At 39.6% G+C, this 18,892-nt stretch overlaps 1 protein-coding gene across 3 annotated transcripts in view; it reads left to right on the plus strand.

The window, feature by feature from the left end:
- The first annotated feature begins 7,302 nt into the window (after positions 1-7,302).
- Positions 7,303-18,892, plus strand: part of LOC117359850 (hexokinase HKDC1-like) — an 83,588-nt gene continuing 71,998 nt past the window's right edge. For 2 of the 3 annotated variants that reach the window (XM_033943226.1, XM_033943229.1), the window contains exons 1-2: positions 7,303-7,464; positions 18,527-18,689. In XM_033943226.1, the coding sequence (XP_033799117.1) occupies positions 7,402-7,464; positions 18,527-18,689 (226 nt within the window). In that variant the 5' untranslated portion in view covers positions 7,303-7,401. Of the gene's footprint in view, positions 7,465-11,938; positions 11,967-18,526; positions 18,690-18,892 lie in introns of those variants that run through there. The other variant, XM_033943228.1, reaches the window with a different exon arrangement.

Raw genomic sequence — 18,892 nt, forward strand, 5'->3', positions numbered from 1 at the left:
AGAGCAGATGCCATATGGAAGAGGCAGAGAGAGAGCAGACAGTGGATGGAAGGAAGAGAATGATGAGAAGATGATGAAAGCAGAAACCAGACAACAAAGGTAGAAAAAAAAATGTCTATTTGTTTTATTTATTTATTTTTGCTTTAGGATAAGGTATTATTGTAGCTGTGTTGATAATCGTTTATTAATAGAAAATGGAAATAAGATGATACTGTTTATTAAACCAATTTTAATTAATTTTTTTATTAATTCAGAGACCATAACTCCTTTCCTCAAGTCAGGACAGGGATACTATAACAGCAGTATAGTTTACTGATCTGAAGAAAGGTTTTAACCTCTGAAAGCTAAGTGAGAAATGTATTAGTCCAATAAAATGATGGGCACTAAATTTTCTTTCCCCCCCCTTGCCTCCTACCTACATGCAAAATATAAATTGATGGGCTTCCCAAAGCCCTGCCAGCTGACGATCTCTTCCTCTAGGAAGGAAGGGGAAATTTGTTCAGAGATGTTTGGAGGTTGCATAGAAGAAAAACTGTACACTGGCACTGGTATGGTAATCTTTGTTGTTTGTTTTGAATTTTAAAATAAAAGAAATAAAGTGGAAATAAAGAAGTAAATAAGAAAATGGGTAAAACCATGGGGGTGGGGCAGGGCATGTGAGGTGGGTGCAGGGTGGGGTAGGGGGCCCAGTGTACTTGTGTGCCTAGGGGCCCTCGACAAATTAATCCTGCCCTGATAAAGAGATGCGTACTTTCCCTTTGAAAATTAGTTTGAAGTTTTTCAGCTTTTAAAAATTGTCCCTTCCTAAAGACTATGGGCCTGATATTTAAAGGAAAAACTAAAACAGTTAGGGCTCTTCAGCTTGGAAAATAGATGGCTGAGGGGAGATATTATTGAAGTCTACAAAATCCTGAGTAGAGTAGAATGGGTTCAAGTGGATCGATAATTACAAAGACTATTTTATTTAAAAAAATTTTATATCATTTTATTTCAAAATGGTTTACAAAATGATTACATACATAAAATGTTAAAACAAATCTGGACAAGTAGAAATAGACATCATTAATTTTAACAACAATCAGTACTTAGAAAAATGCATCGATGAAGTTACAGGGAAATACTTTTAAAACCAATAGGAGGAAATTTTTTTTTCACTCAAGAGAATAGTTAAGCTATGGAACACATAGGTAGAGGTTGCGGTAAAAGCAGATAGCGTAGCTGGTTTTAAGAAAGGTTTGGACAATTTCCTGGAGGAAAAATCTGTTATTGAAAAAGAGATAGAAACATAGAAACATAGAAAGATGACGGCAGAAAATAATAATAACTTTATTTTGTATACCGCCATACCCAGAGAGTTCTAGGCGGTTCACAGCAGTTAATAAGATTACACACGAGAATAACATTGTAATTTACAATTTTTTGGAATGTACATGTCGTTGAAGTTAACAGGAGTTTAACAAAATGAAATCGACGTAAAATACCATCAGTAGGAATATACAAGGAATATACAAGGAGAATACAAGGAGTATGATACAAGGAAAATACAAGGAATATGCAAGGAATGTACAGGGAGTATAGTACATGGAATATACATGAGTGTCCGGGAAGTTAGTTGGTGTGGAGGGGTGCTTGGGGGGGAAGGTGGAAGTTCAAGTGTATTGAAGGGAGTAGAAGTCGCAAGTGGGGGTGTTAGGGATTCTGTCTGTGGAATAGGTGCGTTTTGAGTTTTTTTCTGAAGTCCAGGTAGGTGGGGGCGTCGAGTATAATTTGGGCAAGCCATGAGTTTATTTTGGCCGCTTGGAAGGAGAAGGTTTTGTCGACGAATCGTTTGAGAGGGCATAGTTTTAGGGAGGGGAAGGCGAACAGATGAATTCTGCGAGAGTTCTTATTGTTGTGATTTAATTTAAAGTGGGGGGTGAGGTAGCTTGGGGATAGACCAAACACCGTTTTGAAACTGAGGCATGCGAACTTGAACAGTACTCTGGATTCAAATGGCAGCCAGTGCAGTTTATGGTAGAAGGGGGTGATATGTTCCCATTTGTTTAGGCTAAATATAAGGCGGACGGCAGTGTTCTGAATCAGTTTTAGTCTCCGGGTGGTTTTCTTCGTGGCGCCAAGGTAAATGATGTTGCAATAATCGAGGATGCTTAGAAGGGAAGATTGTACTAACAGTCGGAATGAGTTGTCATCAAAGTATTTTTTTATGGTGCGGAGTTTCCAAAGCACCGAGAAGCATTTCCTGACGGTAAGGTCAGTGTGCTTCTCAAGGGAAAGGGAAAAGGGCTATAGCCCATCAAGTCTGCCCACTCTACTGTCCCACCCCATTAAGTCAGAGTACTGCTCGACCCACGTAGAGATCCCACGTGGATGTCCCATTTATTCTTAAAGTCGAGCACGCTAGTGGCCTTGATCACCTGCACCGGTAGTTTGTTCCAGTGATCCACCACCCTTTCTGTAAAGAAATACTTCCTGGTGTCACCACCAAATCTCCCTCCTCTGAGTTTGAGTGGGTGCCCCCTTGTGGCTGAAGGTCCCTTCGGAAAGAATATTTCGTTTTCCACCTCGACACGACCTGTGACGTACTTAAATGTCTCAATCATGTCACCCCTCTCCCTGCGCTCCTCTAGAGAGTAGAGCTGTAACTTGCCCAGTCTTTGCTCGTATGAGAGACCCTTGAGTCCGGAGACCATCCTAGTGGCCATTCGCTGGACCGACTCAGCTCGAAGTACATCTTTACGGTAATGTGGCCTCCAGAATTGTACACAGTACTCCAGATGAGGCCTCACCATGGTTCTGTACAGTGGCATTATGACTTCAGGTTTACGGCTTACGAAGCTTCTATTGATAAATCCCATCATCCGCCTTGCCTTGGATGAAGCCTTCTCTACTTGTTTGGCAGCCTTCATGTCTTCACTGATGATTACTCCCAAGTCCCGTTCTTCTGAGGTCGTAGCTAGTGTTTCTCCATTCAAGGTGTATGATCTGCATGGATTTCTGCTGCCGAGATGCATCACCTTACACTTCTTTGCGTTGAAGCCCAGCTGCCATGTTGAGGACCAGTTTTCCAACTTGATCAGATCCTGCGCCATACCATCCGTGATATCGCTTTCACCTACTATATTACACAGTTTGGCGTCGTCGGCAAACAGCGCTACTTTTCCCTGAAGCCCTCGGGTCAAGTCCCTTATGAATATGTTAAAAAGGGATGGTCCCAGGACTGAGCCCTGCGGCACTCCGCTAGTCACCTCCGAAGTCTTAGAGAGGGTGCCTTTGACCACCACCCTCTGTAGTCTTCCACTCAGCCAATCATTGACCCTTGCCGTTAGTTTCTCACCTAACCCCATCGATTTCATCTTGTTTAATAGTCTACGGTGTGGGACACTATCAAACGCTTTACTGAAATCCAAGTACACTATGTCCAGAGACTCTCCCGAGTCTAGCTTTCCTGTCACCCAGTCAAAGAAGCTGATAAGATTGGATTGGCATGACCTGCCCCTAGTGAATCCATGTTGACAGGGATCCCTCAGATTCCCCTCATCCAATATCGTGTCTAATTTCCCTTTAAGTAGAGTTTCCATGAGTTTACACACTATTGATGTGAGACTTACTGGTCTGTAATTCGCAGCCTCCGCTCTGCAACCCTTTTTGTGCAGAGGAACAACATTGGCAGTTTTCCAGTCCAGGGGGACTCTCCCCGTACTTAGGGAGAGATTGAAGAGCATGGCTAACGGTTCCGCCAAAACATCGCATAGCTCTCTGAGCACTCTTGGGTGCAGATTGTCCGGTCCCATGGCTTTGTTCACCAGTTCTTTGTTCACCAGTTCTTTGTAAATATCAGCTGGTGTGAACTCAAACTTCTGAAATGGGGGGAAGCCTCTGCTTGCCCTGGATCGATAGCATGGAATATTGCTACTCTTTGGGTTTTGGCCAGGTACTAGTGACCTGGATTGGCCACTGTGAGAACGGGCTACTGGGTTTGATTGGCCATTAGTCTGACCCAGTAAGGTTATTCTTATGTTCTTATTGATCTCTTTAAATAGTTAATGGGGTTGAGTGCATTTAAATTTTAAATGTAGGAGCATAATGTGGTTGGTAACAGAGGTGGATTTAGGGCAGGGAAAACAAATTAAAAGTTTGACACTGGTTTCAGCACTAGACTCATAAATTAGGCTGATAGATCTATGCAAATGAATTGCAAAAGTAGCAGTGTGAGACTCAAAACTGAAGGAGAAATATGTAGAAACTGATAAAAGGCTGAATTGCTTAACAAATATTTCTGTTTTGTGTTCACGGCTGAAGCACTGGGAGCGGGATCGCAGAAGTCAAACACAAATAGGGATGAAGTAGTGCTAGACCCTGATCGATTTTCAGAGGATAGTGTTCGTGAGGAGCTAGCTAAATTGAAAGGTAGACAAAGAAATGGGGGCCAGATGGTGTACTGTACATCTGAGGGTGCTGAAGGAATTTAGGGAAGTTCTGGTGGCTTCACTGACAGACCTTTTCAATGCTTCTCTAGAGTCAGGAGTAGTACTGGAGGACTGGAGAAGGGTGGTTATGGTCCCTCTCCACAAAAGTGAAAGTAAAGAAGAAGTAGGGAATTACAGGCCAGTAAGTCTGACTTCTGTGGTAAGCAAATTATTGGAAACGCTTTAAAAATAGAGGATAGTGACATTTTCTGGAATCCGATGGATTACAGAACTGAAGGCAAACATGGATTCACTAGAGGTAGGTCTTTTCAGACAAATCTGATCAATTTCTTTGACTGGATGATCAGAGAATTGGATAGAGGGAGTGTGCTAGATGTGGTATATTTAGATTTTAGCAAAGCCTCTGACAGTGTTTCACACAGACATCTAATAAATAAACTGAGTGCCCTCCGGATGGGCCCCAAAGTTATGGGATGGGTCAGAAACTGGTTGAGTGGAAGATGACAAAGGGTAATAGTCAATGGCAATTGCTCTGAGGAAAGCGATGTTACCAGTGGTGTGCCTCAAGGTTCTGTTCTTAGGCCTGTTCTTTTTAACATTTTTATAAACAATATTGCTGAAGGGCTGTCGGGTAAGATTTGCCTCTTTGCAGATGATACCAAAATCTGCAATGGAGTAGGCCTCTCGAATTGTGTAAATAACATAAAGAAAGACTAGTGAAGTTTGAAGAATGGTTTGAAATTTGGCAGCTAAAATTTAATGGTAAGAAATGCAAGGTCGTGTATTTGGACTGCAAAACCCTGAAGGAACGGTACAATTTAAGGGGTGAAAAAATTATATGCACGACAAAAGAGAGGGACTTGGGTGTGATTGTATGTGATGATCTTAGGGTAGCCAAACAGGTTGAAAAGGTGATGGCAAAAGCTAGAAGGATGCTAATGTGCATAGTTAGAGGTATGACCAGTAGGGAAAAGGAAGTATTGATGCCCCTGTATGAAACTCTGGTGAAACCTCATTTAGAATATTATGTATAATTCTGGAGGCCACACCTTCAAAAAGATATAAAAAGGATGGAGTCGGTCCAGAGGAAGGCTACTAAAATGGTGCATGGTCTTCAACATAAGGCGGATGGGGATAGGCTTAAAGATCTCAATATGTATACTTTGGAGAAAAGGTTGGAAAGGGGAGATATGATAGAGACATTTAAATGCATATGTGGCGTAAATGCGCATGAGTCTCTTTCATTTGAAAGGAAACTCTGGAATGAGAGTGCATAGGATGAAGTTGAGAGGTGATAGGCTCAGGAGTAATCTAAGGCAACCCTTTTTTTACAGAAAGGGTGGTAGATGCATGGAACAGCCTCCTGGAAGAGGTGGTGGAGACAGAGACTGTGTCTGAATTTAAGAAAGCGTTGGATTGACACATGGGATCTGTTAGAGAGAGGAAGAGATAATGGTTACCGTGAATGGGCAGACTGGATGGGCCATTTGGTCTTTATCTACCATTAAGTTTTTATGCTTCTGTTCTAAGCCCCAGTATTCCAGCTTCCAACAGTGGCCAATCCAGGTCACAGGAAAGATCCCAGAAAAGTAAACACAGAAAAATTTTATGCTGTTTTTCCCAGGAATAAGCAGTGGATATTTTTCAAGCCCATGTTAATAATTGTGTATGGACTTTTCATTTAGAAACTTTTTCCAAACCTTTTTTAAACCCTGCTAAGTAACTGTCAAACTCACATACACTATTCCAGAAGCTATAAATATTTGTAATTTTTGAGGGGAAGGGGTATGTCAAGTGGTGGAGAGTGGGCATTCCTTTGCTAATCAACATAGCATACTAACTGGTTAATGCAGGATCACCAGGTGAGCCTTTACCACTTACAAAACAGGTGTCAGTAAGTGCTCACATGGTAATTTTTTAAAAAGACTGCATCACCATTAATAGAAAAATATATATAAATTGGCCATATTACTGCTGTGGTACATATGGCCTTAGTGCAAAGGAAAAACCTGTGCAAAGGTGGGCTAAGGCTATTTTGTGCCCCCCAAAATTCTGGCTTCTTTGAAACGACCTCTTCTATTAAACTGCGCTAACAGTTTCTAGCGTTGGGAGCAGCACGGGCCATTCAATGCGGCTCTTTGCGCTAAAAACTGCTAGCGCAGTTTCATAGAAGAGGGGGGTTAACTTACCGAAATCCAACAGGTGTTATTACAGAACAATCAGTTTCCTACAAGCATTCTTTCCAGAGCTTTGTTTTATGCAATATATTTCTGGATTTAACTATTTAGTCATTGTTCTAATCATATAATGATAAATTGAAGACCCCGGCCCTTTCACTTCTCTGCACTAATCCTCACAACATTCACACATATTGATTCCCCTGTTTCAGCCTGCTATGCTCAGTTTGTATTGCAAAGTGGGCAGTGGTCCAGTAGATTGAAGAAATACATCAAAATGCAAACACTAGATAAGCAACATGTTAAAGTTAAAAGCTTGAAAGGTTGTTTAATACCAAGCTCTTGGCACAAAATCTACTGATTCCCCTAAGCTGACATCATTTCTAAGATAGTGTTGGTTAATTTTATATGGTAAATCATTTCTTCTTTCTTTTTTTTTTCTAATTTGTTTTCGTAAAAAATATAGTGAGTTGTGATAAAGGACATTTCCTAGCAACTGCACTGTTAACCTGGAAAAAAAAATGCTGGAAAAAAATCATTTTCTCCCTTGGACCTTGGCATTTTTCCAGTCCTTTACCTCTAGACAATAAAAATACAAGGGAGAGAGAATGAGCAAGCATGCATGTGGTTTAATCATTGAACCAACCTAGCATAAGACAAGGTCTCTTTTCTAAAGACGACTTGCTTGTGACTATTGAAAGAGTGTGGTTATAAACAGGATTCTCCAACTTATTCTGGAAAAAGGAGCAATACTTTAGGACTGAATACGTTTCTGTGACTAAGAAATTTGCCAGAAAATGTTTGCTGTGCACCTAGTATCCTTTTGGTTCACAAAACTGAAAGAGGACCAAATCAAGAAGGTAAGATTCATTGGGGTAGTTTGCGAGAATTTCTAGCTCTTGCTTCACAGTATCATAGAAGATATAAATTATAATATTCAGTTAATACAGTGGTGCAGTGAAGCATATTTAAAAAAAATAAAAAAGTCTGACAGGCAGGAAACTGCAAGAAAACCTTTGGGATTCAGTCTGTGATGCAGACACAACCAAATATGAACATCACAAAACCGCCTCCAGCTTGTTTCATAAAATAATTTTCCCACAGACACAATTTCTCAAGCATTGTACCTCAGGGAAAATCATTTTTATGACATCAGTTTTTGTTAGCTGCTTATAAATTAGTCCCTAGAATTCAACACTGGTAAATTCCAGCATTCAAGGAGGCCATTTAATGCATTTTTTCTATATATTCATTGTCAGAAGCTAGAGAACATTTTTTCTAATATGTCTTAACTTTCTTTTTAATGTTTAATAAGGACTTATAAAACACCCTTTGCCTAAACCAGGGGTGTCCAATGTCAGTCCTCGAGGGCCGCAATCCAGTCGGGTTTTCAGGATTTCCCCAATGAATATGCATGAGATCTATTAGCATACAATGAAAGCAGTGCATGCAAATAGACCTCGTGTATATTCATTGGGGAAATCCTGAAAATCCGACTGGACTGCGGCCCTCGAGGACCGACATTGGACACCCCTGGCCTAAACCATCAAGGCGGTGTACATAATATCAGAAAGGAAAAGAACTATGAGACAAACATGTTTTTTCTTGTTACATAGATCGTTTTAGACCCCTGTTAAGTTACAAAAGTTAGACAGTTCTAAATCAAATAGATGCTGGCACTGTCATCTAGATATAGGGACACTGGATCATCTGTTGTTCTTTTGTCCGCTGATACTTAATTTTTGGAAGTCGATATGGGGACAGATTAATGCAATACTTGAGTCATCATTTGAGATATCCAATCATATGAGATATCATATGAGATATCCAATCATATGTGGAAAAATAAACAAATTCAATAAAAAACAAAAAATATATACTTTCTCATTAGAAACAACACTAAACAGTATTCAAAATAATGTATTGTAAGTGCTCAGTTTAAAACACCATCAAAACACAGCATTAAAGCTCATTAATGATGTTACAACCAGATATCATCGCACCCACATGCCTGCCTTATACGTCATAATCAGCTTCTAAGATCTTATTATATGTATAGAGGTTGTATTTAGCTTCAAAGGCAGTGTTGCGTATTCAACCTTTGATGGTGTTTTAAACTGAGCACTCACAATACATTATTTTGAATACTGATTAGTGTTGGTTCTAATGAGAAAGTATACATTATTTTTAAATTGAATTTGTTTATTTTTCATTGGTTTTTGTGATTCAATATTACATTATGTTTTTTTCCTAAGTTTTTTTCTTTTTTGATAATCATATGTGGAACATTATTACATATTAAACCCCCCATAGATCGTTATATAAAACCGCTTCGAACTTCACGGTATAACGGTATATAAGAAATAAATTATTATTATTAAAAAATAAATTATTATTATGACTTTGGGTTAGCTATGCAGATGATAATTTAACAAAATGTAATATTATGACTTTGGGGTAGCTATGCAGATGATAATTTTTCTTTTTGGTGGGCAAATGTATGCTCCACATATAGGAATGAGAAAATGAATGCAGATTTGTTAGGGCATAGTCATTTATTTAAATTGGTTTGGGGCCTGTTGACATATTTTATTGCTTCAGTAAAGTCGGTATTTATTTTTGTTTTTTTAAAAATTTGGATTAGTGCTATTCACATCCACGGTGGGTGGAAGGAGGGAGGGATTACATTACTATCTTAAATAAGGGAAGGATTTTAAAAGTATATATATAAGTAGTATAATGGGTACACCTCATGTCAAAATGATTGACAGCTGTTAGAGATAAGGATCGACCAATCAGCGTTCACAGGTTATGCCACGCCCACTCTCTGCCCACACCACGCCCACTCTTCATCCAAACCCTGCCCACTTTTACCCAAACCCCGCCCATGCCCCACCCACTCCATGCCCACTTCTCCCTTAGCCCCACCCAAGCCCAACCCACACCACACCCACTTTTCCCCTAGCCCTGTTCAGGCCCTGCCCACACAACACCCCCTCCACCCATGCCCTGCCCACACCATGCCCCCTCCCACCCATGCCCCGCTCCTCCCATAGAAATGAATGGTAGTAGCCCCTCCCATGTCCCACCCCACACATTGCCCCGCCCCTCATGCCCCGCCCCAACCATTGCCCCGCCCATCATGCCCCGCTCCCGGAAATGCACTTTCTGATGACATCACCGGAAATGGGAGTGCCTGCCCTACCGGAAGTGCACATTCTGATGATGTAGGCAGAAATAGGGTAAATGAAGCGTTGGAAATGCACTTTTCTGACCACGTAGGCGGAAATAGGGGAAACAGACTTAGTCAAAACACCCGGAAATGATGTGGCCAGAAAAAGAAGTGTCTTTATTTTAACAGTTTTTTAGTTAAAAGACAGGTTTTAAGAGCTCATGGATAGAGCAGATCACAAAACAAAAGACATTCACAAAATCTTTCCTGTTTTTTTTAAAACAGACCCCAGTGCAAAACAATTGAGAAAAGGCTGCATTTATTTATTTTTTTCTTTTCTGGTTTTAACACACTTTCAGTAGGAATTCTGAGTTAATGGTTAATGGGCCAGCTCCCCTATTGTCATGGTAACAGCTGATAAGCCCCTTGCAGCCCCCCTGATAAAGCCAAGGGGGGGAAGAGGTGGAGGTGTGTTTTAAACATGTCTGAACATGTCCCAGCCTTCTGCTGTTGTCTTAACAATCTGAAAAAAACAAAAAACAACTGTCACCTAACAGGGGTCTGTTAAAAAGGCAGAGTTTTAAGACCTTTTCTTTTTTTTATTTAGAGCTAAGCTGTCAGAGCTGAATGGAACATGAAAGAATCTTTATTGAAGCAAATTTATTATATGATCCATACATGGCAGGAAGCTATGGAGGCATTAACCCTCTACTTCAAGCGGCTAAAAAGAGCGATATTACAGTCCGGAGAAAAGATGTAGTAGACTGGGTCACCGGTCAAAACACATACAATTTACACAGACCAGCTAGAATCCATTTTAAAAGAAATAAAACAATGGTGTCAGAAGTTGACAGCCAGTGGCAAAGTGACTTAGTCGACATGTCAGCCTGTGCCCGTTATAACAACGGTTACAAATACATCTTAACGGTAATAGATATCCTGTCAAAATATGCATGGGTCGTGAGTTTAAAAACAAAAACCGGTCACGAAGTTACCAAAGCCTTTGAAACAATATTTAATTTAGGGCGTACACCTGAAAAACTTCAAATAGACAAGGGTAAAGAATTTTTAAATAAGTCTCTGAAGAATTTATTAAAACAAAAAGGTAGTTAGCCTTTTTGTGACCCATAATGATGTTAAAGCAGCTATAGTGGAAAGATTTAACAGGATTTTAAAATCCGAAATATGGCGCTATTTTGACATCTCACAACCCTTTTTACTTATCAAGACATGCTGCAGGCTTTGCACAGCTATAATTATAGTTTTCACAGAACGATACAGGCGAGGCCTGTAGATGTGACACCCTCAAACTCTTTGCAGATTTGGAAAACAGTCTGAGGCAGTAACATCAAGGATCTCTTAAAGAAAGGAGACCATGTGAGACTGTCAAAAGTTAAAGGAAAAATTTGAGAAAGGTTACGAGCAAACATGGATGGATGAGATATTTATAATAAAAGATGTTTTAAACAGGGGTCAGAGAACAACATACAAGATACAGGATTACGATAGCGAAGCTATACAAGGTTCTTTTTATCCTAAAGAATTACTAAAAGTCAAGCTGTACCGAAAAGGTTCTAAAGGTAAAAGGAGGAAGTAAGAACAAAATTTGTCTCGTGAAATGGAAGGGGTGGCCTGATAAAGCCAGGGATGTTTAAACATGAAAAAAACTGTCTGAACATGTCCCGGCCCCCTGGTGTTGTCATAGTGACGTATGCCTTAGCTCTTTAACAAACAGCTGTTAACATCACAAATAAAAGTTCTCAAACCGTCAAACAAAATGACTGCACGTAGATTGAGTTACTTTCTTAAAGATCGTGATGTAGAAAAAGAGGGTTACCCGATGACAGAAAAACTGTACGAATCAGACAAAGAAAATATGGACCCCTTTAACGCACAGATAACTGAAAAAAGGCCTACCAAGAGGTCTCGTAACTTTCTTAAAGACTGTAATGCGGAGAAAGAGGGTTACCAACCGGCCGAAAAACTGATTGACGCGATGAACATACGCACAAATTAACAGATTCCGAAATACAAGAGTTTCCAGATGATCAAAAGCTATATGATTCGGACACAGAAAATGAAGATGTAGGCTATGAACTACCAGAGGATAATACTTCAGATATTGAATTTTATGAAGCCGCATAAGACGCCGAAGTGGCAGACATGTTGGAAAAGCCTGGATCTTCCATGGTAAGAGAGAGAGAGAAACACACACACACACTTTTCATTGACAGGGGTCAGTATTGAGGGGTTTATGAAGCTGAATGTGTTTGTGTGTTTTAAAAAGAAAAATTTTATTTTCTGGGGGATTTTTTTGTAGGGAAGTGATGGCTCTTCGCGATCACAGAAACCTGCGGACAAGGTGTACATACCAATGATAAATCTATCCTGTTTGTGTTTATTCTGCTCGTTTCAAAGAGAACCAGCGATGATTGAACGTAAACTTGAAGATACTTGTAATTATGGTTGGTTGTCTAGCATACGACTTTCCAAAACACCACCAGAACTTAAATCAGTTACAAAGGTAGCTGTATATTGCATTCTAAATAAATGTCTGCAAGGCATGAAGGAAGAAGATTGTGGAGCCTGCTTAATACGAGCTGGGGGCAAAAGCACCACGATTGCTTGATGTGGGGGCAAAAAGAACTCAGGAAAACTTGTGACATGCTGTGCCTGGAATGTATGGTAAATGTAGTCACTTTTGTAGGCTATAAAATGAAAATACTGATGCTTTGTAATGAAAGCATTAATATAATCATTGATTTAATCAGAGATATTAAGATCTCTATAAACAGGCCATGATACTCAATAGATTGGTCAATTTCATGGTGAATATGTAGAGATTGTAAGTGATTTAATCTATGACACCGATTATAAGTCATTCTTCAAAATAAATGCTTTTTAAAACATGTTTTTCTTGGGATTGACTAAAATATAGTATGTAACTGCTTGTTTTGTTTGTTTGTATAAAAAGTTTTAAAACATTTATTGATGTAAAATAAAGATTTTTTTATTACAAATATGTGGATGTTTTAGGAATGGCTAGCCATGTGAATTAACAACACAAACTAAAACAATAGAAGGTTTTACATGTTATAAGGAACTAGGTTCTAGGCATGTAGAGGTCATTTTGATATCTAAAATAACTAAACATGGCAAACGATATATATCTGTAGCAGAGGCCATACAATAAAGCCTTTGTGAATGGGTAACTTCTGTAGAGAGTTGTAAGTGTATAAAAATACGCTATGACAAGACCAACAAGCGTTCTGGTTTTTGTGGATATTACACCGGACCACAGATACATCAACCGCTAACATGATGATTAGAAAAGGGGTTATCATTTATTTTTTTTTTCTGTCTCTGAATCTATCATTGCATTTAAAAACAGGAGTGGGAATCTGATGGTAGAAATAAACTAGCTCTTACCAGAAAAAGAGATTGTTAAAAAGTAACAGTTGATTTATCTGGCACGTATGTTGTTTTTTTTGTTTTTAAAAAAAAAAGCAGCATCTAAAAAACATTCTTTTTACGTTATGATTAGACCAAGAAACGGCTGGAGAACCGACACCTTCTACATCAATAAGTTCTAACCAACAACTGGTTTCTTACCGGAAACCAAAAGATAAATGAAATAGTAGATATCCTAGTTTTGTAAAGAGACTAGTATTAAAAGAAAATGTCATTACTTTATAATGGTTGATCGAGAAAATATTAGGCAATCAGATCCCCTAAGGGGGGGAAAAAGTATTAATGGTTATGCTAAGTTATAAATTGTAGATCAAGAAAATGTTAGAAAGTCGCAAGCAGATACCGTGAAGCTGACAGAAAAGTCTAACAGGAAAAAGACACGCAGCGAAAACGTCTCAGAGCCGGACAGCACAGAAGAAGGAGAATGTTATGCAGTTGATAATTATTCTGATAGCAGCAAAGTGTCAGAGGATGGTTCAAATAAGGGTGCATCAGGCCCTTCTGAAGATTCAGAACCAATCAGCTATGTCCAGTTTGTGAAAAGATGGGATCGTAAACTGGACAAGTTTCATGGTGTACTTTATTCAGAAGAATTTCGTTTCATTAATTTAGACAGGATAACATCATTACATGAGGCTCAAAATGGCATACGCCAAGGCATTCAACATATCCTGGACGATGTTAGCAACAGAGTTTCGCCCAGTGACTACGTACAAGTGCATCTACATTCATCGCTTTTTCACAACTCCTTGTTTTCTGGTAAATTAAATCCCGAATCGTTAGATGCTGATGATTTCTTAGACCAGGTTGCTAAACTCCTTCAAAGTCACAGAGAAATACAGGTCTGTGATTTATTCCATGTTGTTGTACTTGTAATAAGAAACAAGGGTGGTGGGTAGGGTGTTAAAATCTATACTGTTTAGCCAGATTTTGCAGAAAAAAAGGATGTATTTAATAGATTTGAATAACACAAGCAATAACCTGTGTTTTGCCGGTAGCCTTACAGCACTTATGTCGCCAGTAAAACTCACAGATGCTGAACTGTTAACAGGTGCTAAAAAGCTACATAATGATTTGGAGTGGTCAGTACATTAAAAAAGTCATGCTCGATGATGTAGCAACCATAGAACAACATTTAAAGATAAATATAAGAGCTGTGTTTTATACGAACTTGTGGTGTTGCTTTAAAACATCAGATCAGCCCCGTGTATCCTAAAACGGTTTTCTTATTGCTACATGACGATCATTTCTACAGCATAACCGATGTCAAAAAAATTCTATGGGGAGCATAATTTCTGTACTTTTTGCCAGAAGCCCTATAGTCACGACCACTCCTGTACATTATGGTGTCATCTTTGTTTGACACAGGCGTGTTTGAACAATGTCGGTGTACAACAGAGATGTCCTAAATGCAAGATGTGTTGGACTAGTACAAAACCAATTTCTTTTTAGATTCGTAATTCATCAAGTTGCTAGGGCTCAAGCAGAAGTCGATGGCACCTAAAAAGAAGATACTCAGTGAAAGGGGGAGGAACTGTGTCTAGTGCCTGTGCACAAGAGCTGAGAGTTAGGCATGGCTCTTTTGTGCAGGCCCAGGGCAGTGCAGGGCTGTAATCGTGAAGCAAGATTTTTTTTTTTTTTTTTTTTAGTTTTGTGTGATTTGGACGCAGTTGGGTATGTATGGGACAAACACACATGTACAACAAGCACAAACAGCTCCAATTTAGCTAGTTTAGCACGGTTTTAAAAAGGCTAGGATAATTTCCTAAAAGAGAAGTCCATAGGCCATTATTGAGATGGCTTAGAGAATTCCACTGCTTATTCCTAGGATAAGCAGCATAGAATCTGTTTTGCTACTTGGGATCTAGCTGTGTACTTGGGACCTGGGTTGGCCACTGTTGGGAACAGGATTCTTGGCTTGATGGACCTTTGATCTGTCCCAGTATGGCAATTTCTATGTTCTCCAGACTTGTGTTCAACCATCCTGAAGGAATTCCACAGTGTGCTGTGTCCTCAAAAACTCACCTGAAGGAGGCTAGGCCATGGGCAGAAGTCATTTGAGATATGCAGACAAAAAATAACAGATCATTAGGTCTGAGGAGGCATAGAAAGTTTAGCTCAGTGGTCTCCAAAATGCGGCCCCAGGGCCACATGTGGCCCCAAAGTCCTCCATTGTGACCCTCAAACTGTTGGCTGAAATGGTCTTCAAATTCTGTAAATACATTAATTTCAATCATGCCCACTTAATATAGTAACTGCAAACAGTCTCTTAAATATATTAACTCAGGTGTCTCATTTATGGAATTTGCTATTGTTGAAATCCAAAACATAGGGCTCCTTTTACGAAGGTGCGCCAGGGCCTTAACGCACGGAATAGCGTGCGCTAAATTGCCGCACACGCTAGCTGCTACTGCCTCCTTTTGAGCAGGCGGTAGATTTTCAACTAGCGCAAGCTAATCCGGTGCGTGTGCTAAAACCGCTAGCGCACCTTCGTAAAAGGAGCCCAAAGTGAATTTAAAAAATATATCCTTGAAGAATCAATATTAACATTAACATTAATGTTTAATACCCAGCCTGAACAAGCAGGTCAAGGTGATTTACAAAATTAGTAGGATGTGTAAGCTTGAAATCTTTTTGGGACCCTTGGAGCTTTCTTACATTCACACTTTGACCCACAGATTTCTTAGAAACTACTGGTATAGCTCATTCTGTGGGTATCTGTTTCTGCTGTGAGCATAACTAACCACAACATTTTTTACGGTGTCCATGAAAATCTAACCACAACCGGTGTCCATGAAAATTGTGTGCAGATGTTTCACTAACTGCACACTGCCGTCTGCACTAGCTATGTGTATTGGCCCCCATAGAGACAAGAATGAAAAGTCAGCCACTAGGAGACGTGTAATGTTTTGCTCCCATTTACTGAAGAGGGTGTAAATAGTAAGACCCATGACAAATCACAGGATAGTGCGAAATCGGTAGACCCTACCAGAAGGAGTTTACTGGCAACTGTTGCTGAGAAATCAGCCTCTCATTAAAAGGTGCTACTGAGAGTGAGGGCACTTGGAGGAAGACAGCATCCAGGTGGAGATGTCATCAGTGATGATGCTTAGAAGATGCTGTGAAAAGAATCAGGATGCCTTTACTCCTATCAGTTGGCTAAATCACGGAAGAGAACTGAGATGACTGGGTACAACAGACAGTGGTACAGAAGTTATAGCAAACTGAGGTGTCAAGCCAATTTCAGATGCGCCATAGCAGTTAACATACAGTACTCGTGTACTCACAATATGGTTATGCAAGTTTGCATATAACTTCCTGATGGATCAGAGGTAGAAAAGCTGGATTTGCACTCAAAAATAGAGGGAGGTGCAAGTTGTAGAATCCCAAGGCAAAAGCTGGTGGATCTTTTGCAATAAAAATAGGAAATGATGTTTCACCTTTGCAAACATCATGCAGCAAATGCATAGCCCTGCATTTAGCTCTGAAGTTAAGTGACCAAAGTTTGAAATAAGTAATTTGACACTCACTCGCTCCCCCTTTTACTAAGCCATGGTAGAGGTTTCTACCATAGCCCAGAGTGCTAATTGCTCCGATGCTGCTTCAACGCTCATAGAATTCCTAGGAGCGCTGGAGCAGCATTGGAGTAGCGTCAGAGCTTTTAGTACTCTGGATCTAGTAGAAACCTCTACCATAGCATAGTAAAAGAGGACCTCAGACTTTATATACTGTTATAGTTCTGTAAAAATAGTGCTTCATATCGTCAACATACAGTTTGTGGACTATGCAACATTTCTATTAAATGTCTTTCTGATTACAATTAACATAGATAGGTGCCATCAACTAATGCTAAAGTCCTAGCAACTTGATGAATTACAAATCTAAAAGGAGATCGTTTTTTGCTAGTCCAATAAGGTCCTTCAGGGTCATCCCCGTGTTTTTTTTTCAGCATGTCCAGCCATCTGATTGCAGGTCACCCTCTTCACCTTGTTCCTCTGATCTTCCCAAACATAATGTCCTTCTCCAATGGTCTTTCTCTTCTGACAGTGTAACTTCATCATTTGGGCTTCGTGTGACGTAGCCAGTTTGATCTCTTCCAGAATTGATTTATTAGTTCTAGTTGTCCACAGCACCATAAAATCTTTCTCCCGCACCAAAGCTTAAATGAGTCAATCTCTTAGAATTTAGAATATCGTGTGCAATTCTAGAGACCGCACCTTCAAAAAGATATAAAAAGAATGGAGTTGGTCCGGAGGAAGGCTTCTAAAATGGTATGTGATCTTCATCATAAGGCATATGGGGACAGTCTTAAAGATCTCAATATGTTTACTTTGGAGGAAAGGGGAGATATGATACCTACGTGGCGTAAATACGTATGAGTCGAGTCTCTTTCATTTGAAAGGAAGCTCTGGAAAGAGAGGGCATACGATGATGTAAAGAGGTGATAGGCTCAGAAAGGGTGGTAGATGCATGGAACAGTCTCCCGGAAGAGGTGGTGGAGAAAGAGACTGTGTCTGAATTCAAGAAAGCGTGAGATAGGCATGTGGGATCTCTTAGAGAGAGGAAGAGATAATGGTATTACGAATGGGCAGATTGGATGGGTCATTTGGCCTTTATCTGCCATCATGTTTCTATGTTTCTTTCTGTCTTGTTTCTGTAGTGTCCAGCTTTCGCATCTGTAATTAACCACTGAGAAAATGACTGTTTGTGGATGCGGAGACATGTAGTTATTAAGGGATACATCAAATCTTCACCTAAGACGTATATTTATAAATCAGCACATTGTACTGCATGTTATCTGATTTTGAAGTGCTTGAGTGCCTTCTATCGGATTATCATCAGTACCCCTTCCATCACGAAGCCGAAACATGGACCGTGTTGGGTCTACAAGGATCTACAAGATAGATCGATTATCATATGTTTGTGGGGTTTTTTTAACAGTTGATTGTACTTAATAAACTCCATTTTATCTCAGGTTGATGTGTATGGTTCCTTCCCCACTTTCTCTTTGTTGGACAAGTAACATAATATAAAACTTTATTTATGAACTGCAGATACCTCGTGGTCCTACAAAACATAAAACCAGCACATTAACTGTTGCATTTTCAATCAATTAAAACCAAATAATAATCATTTTACGTTTTACTAAACAAATATGTTTTCATTGCTTTTCTAAAATGCATCTATGATAATGATAGTGAAATTAATGTGTAGAGCAGCTTGATTCAGTGATTGCATACTGGTAAATCATTAAAACATGTTAACTTTCATGGCTCTAGGTCGACAGATTTCTCTACCATATGCGTCTCTCTGATGATGTGTTACTGGACATTAAGGCTCGTTTCCAGGCAGAGATGGAGAAGGGCCTGAAAAAGGACACAAACCCTACAGCTACAGTGAAAATGTTGCCAACACACATCAGGTCAACCCCTGATGGATCAGGTGAGCAACTCTTTTGTAGCTTCAACCGAATTCAGGAAAATATATGGTGTTTTTAATATAACAGAAATGCACATTGTTCTAATGAAATGCAACAAATTTCAGGAAATTGTCAGATTTAAATATCTATGTTATAGGCATGATTTCTAACGTTTCCGCTAGTATTTTATAGAGGCATTTGGAGGGACATTCTTGAAAGGACTTCC

The sequence above is a fragment of the Geotrypetes seraphini genome, chromosome 4 (assembly GCF_902459505.1).
Source record: "Geotrypetes seraphini chromosome 4, aGeoSer1.1, whole genome shotgun sequence".
Classification (NCBI taxonomy): Eukaryota; Metazoa; Chordata; class Amphibia; order Gymnophiona; family Dermophiidae; genus Geotrypetes; species Geotrypetes seraphini.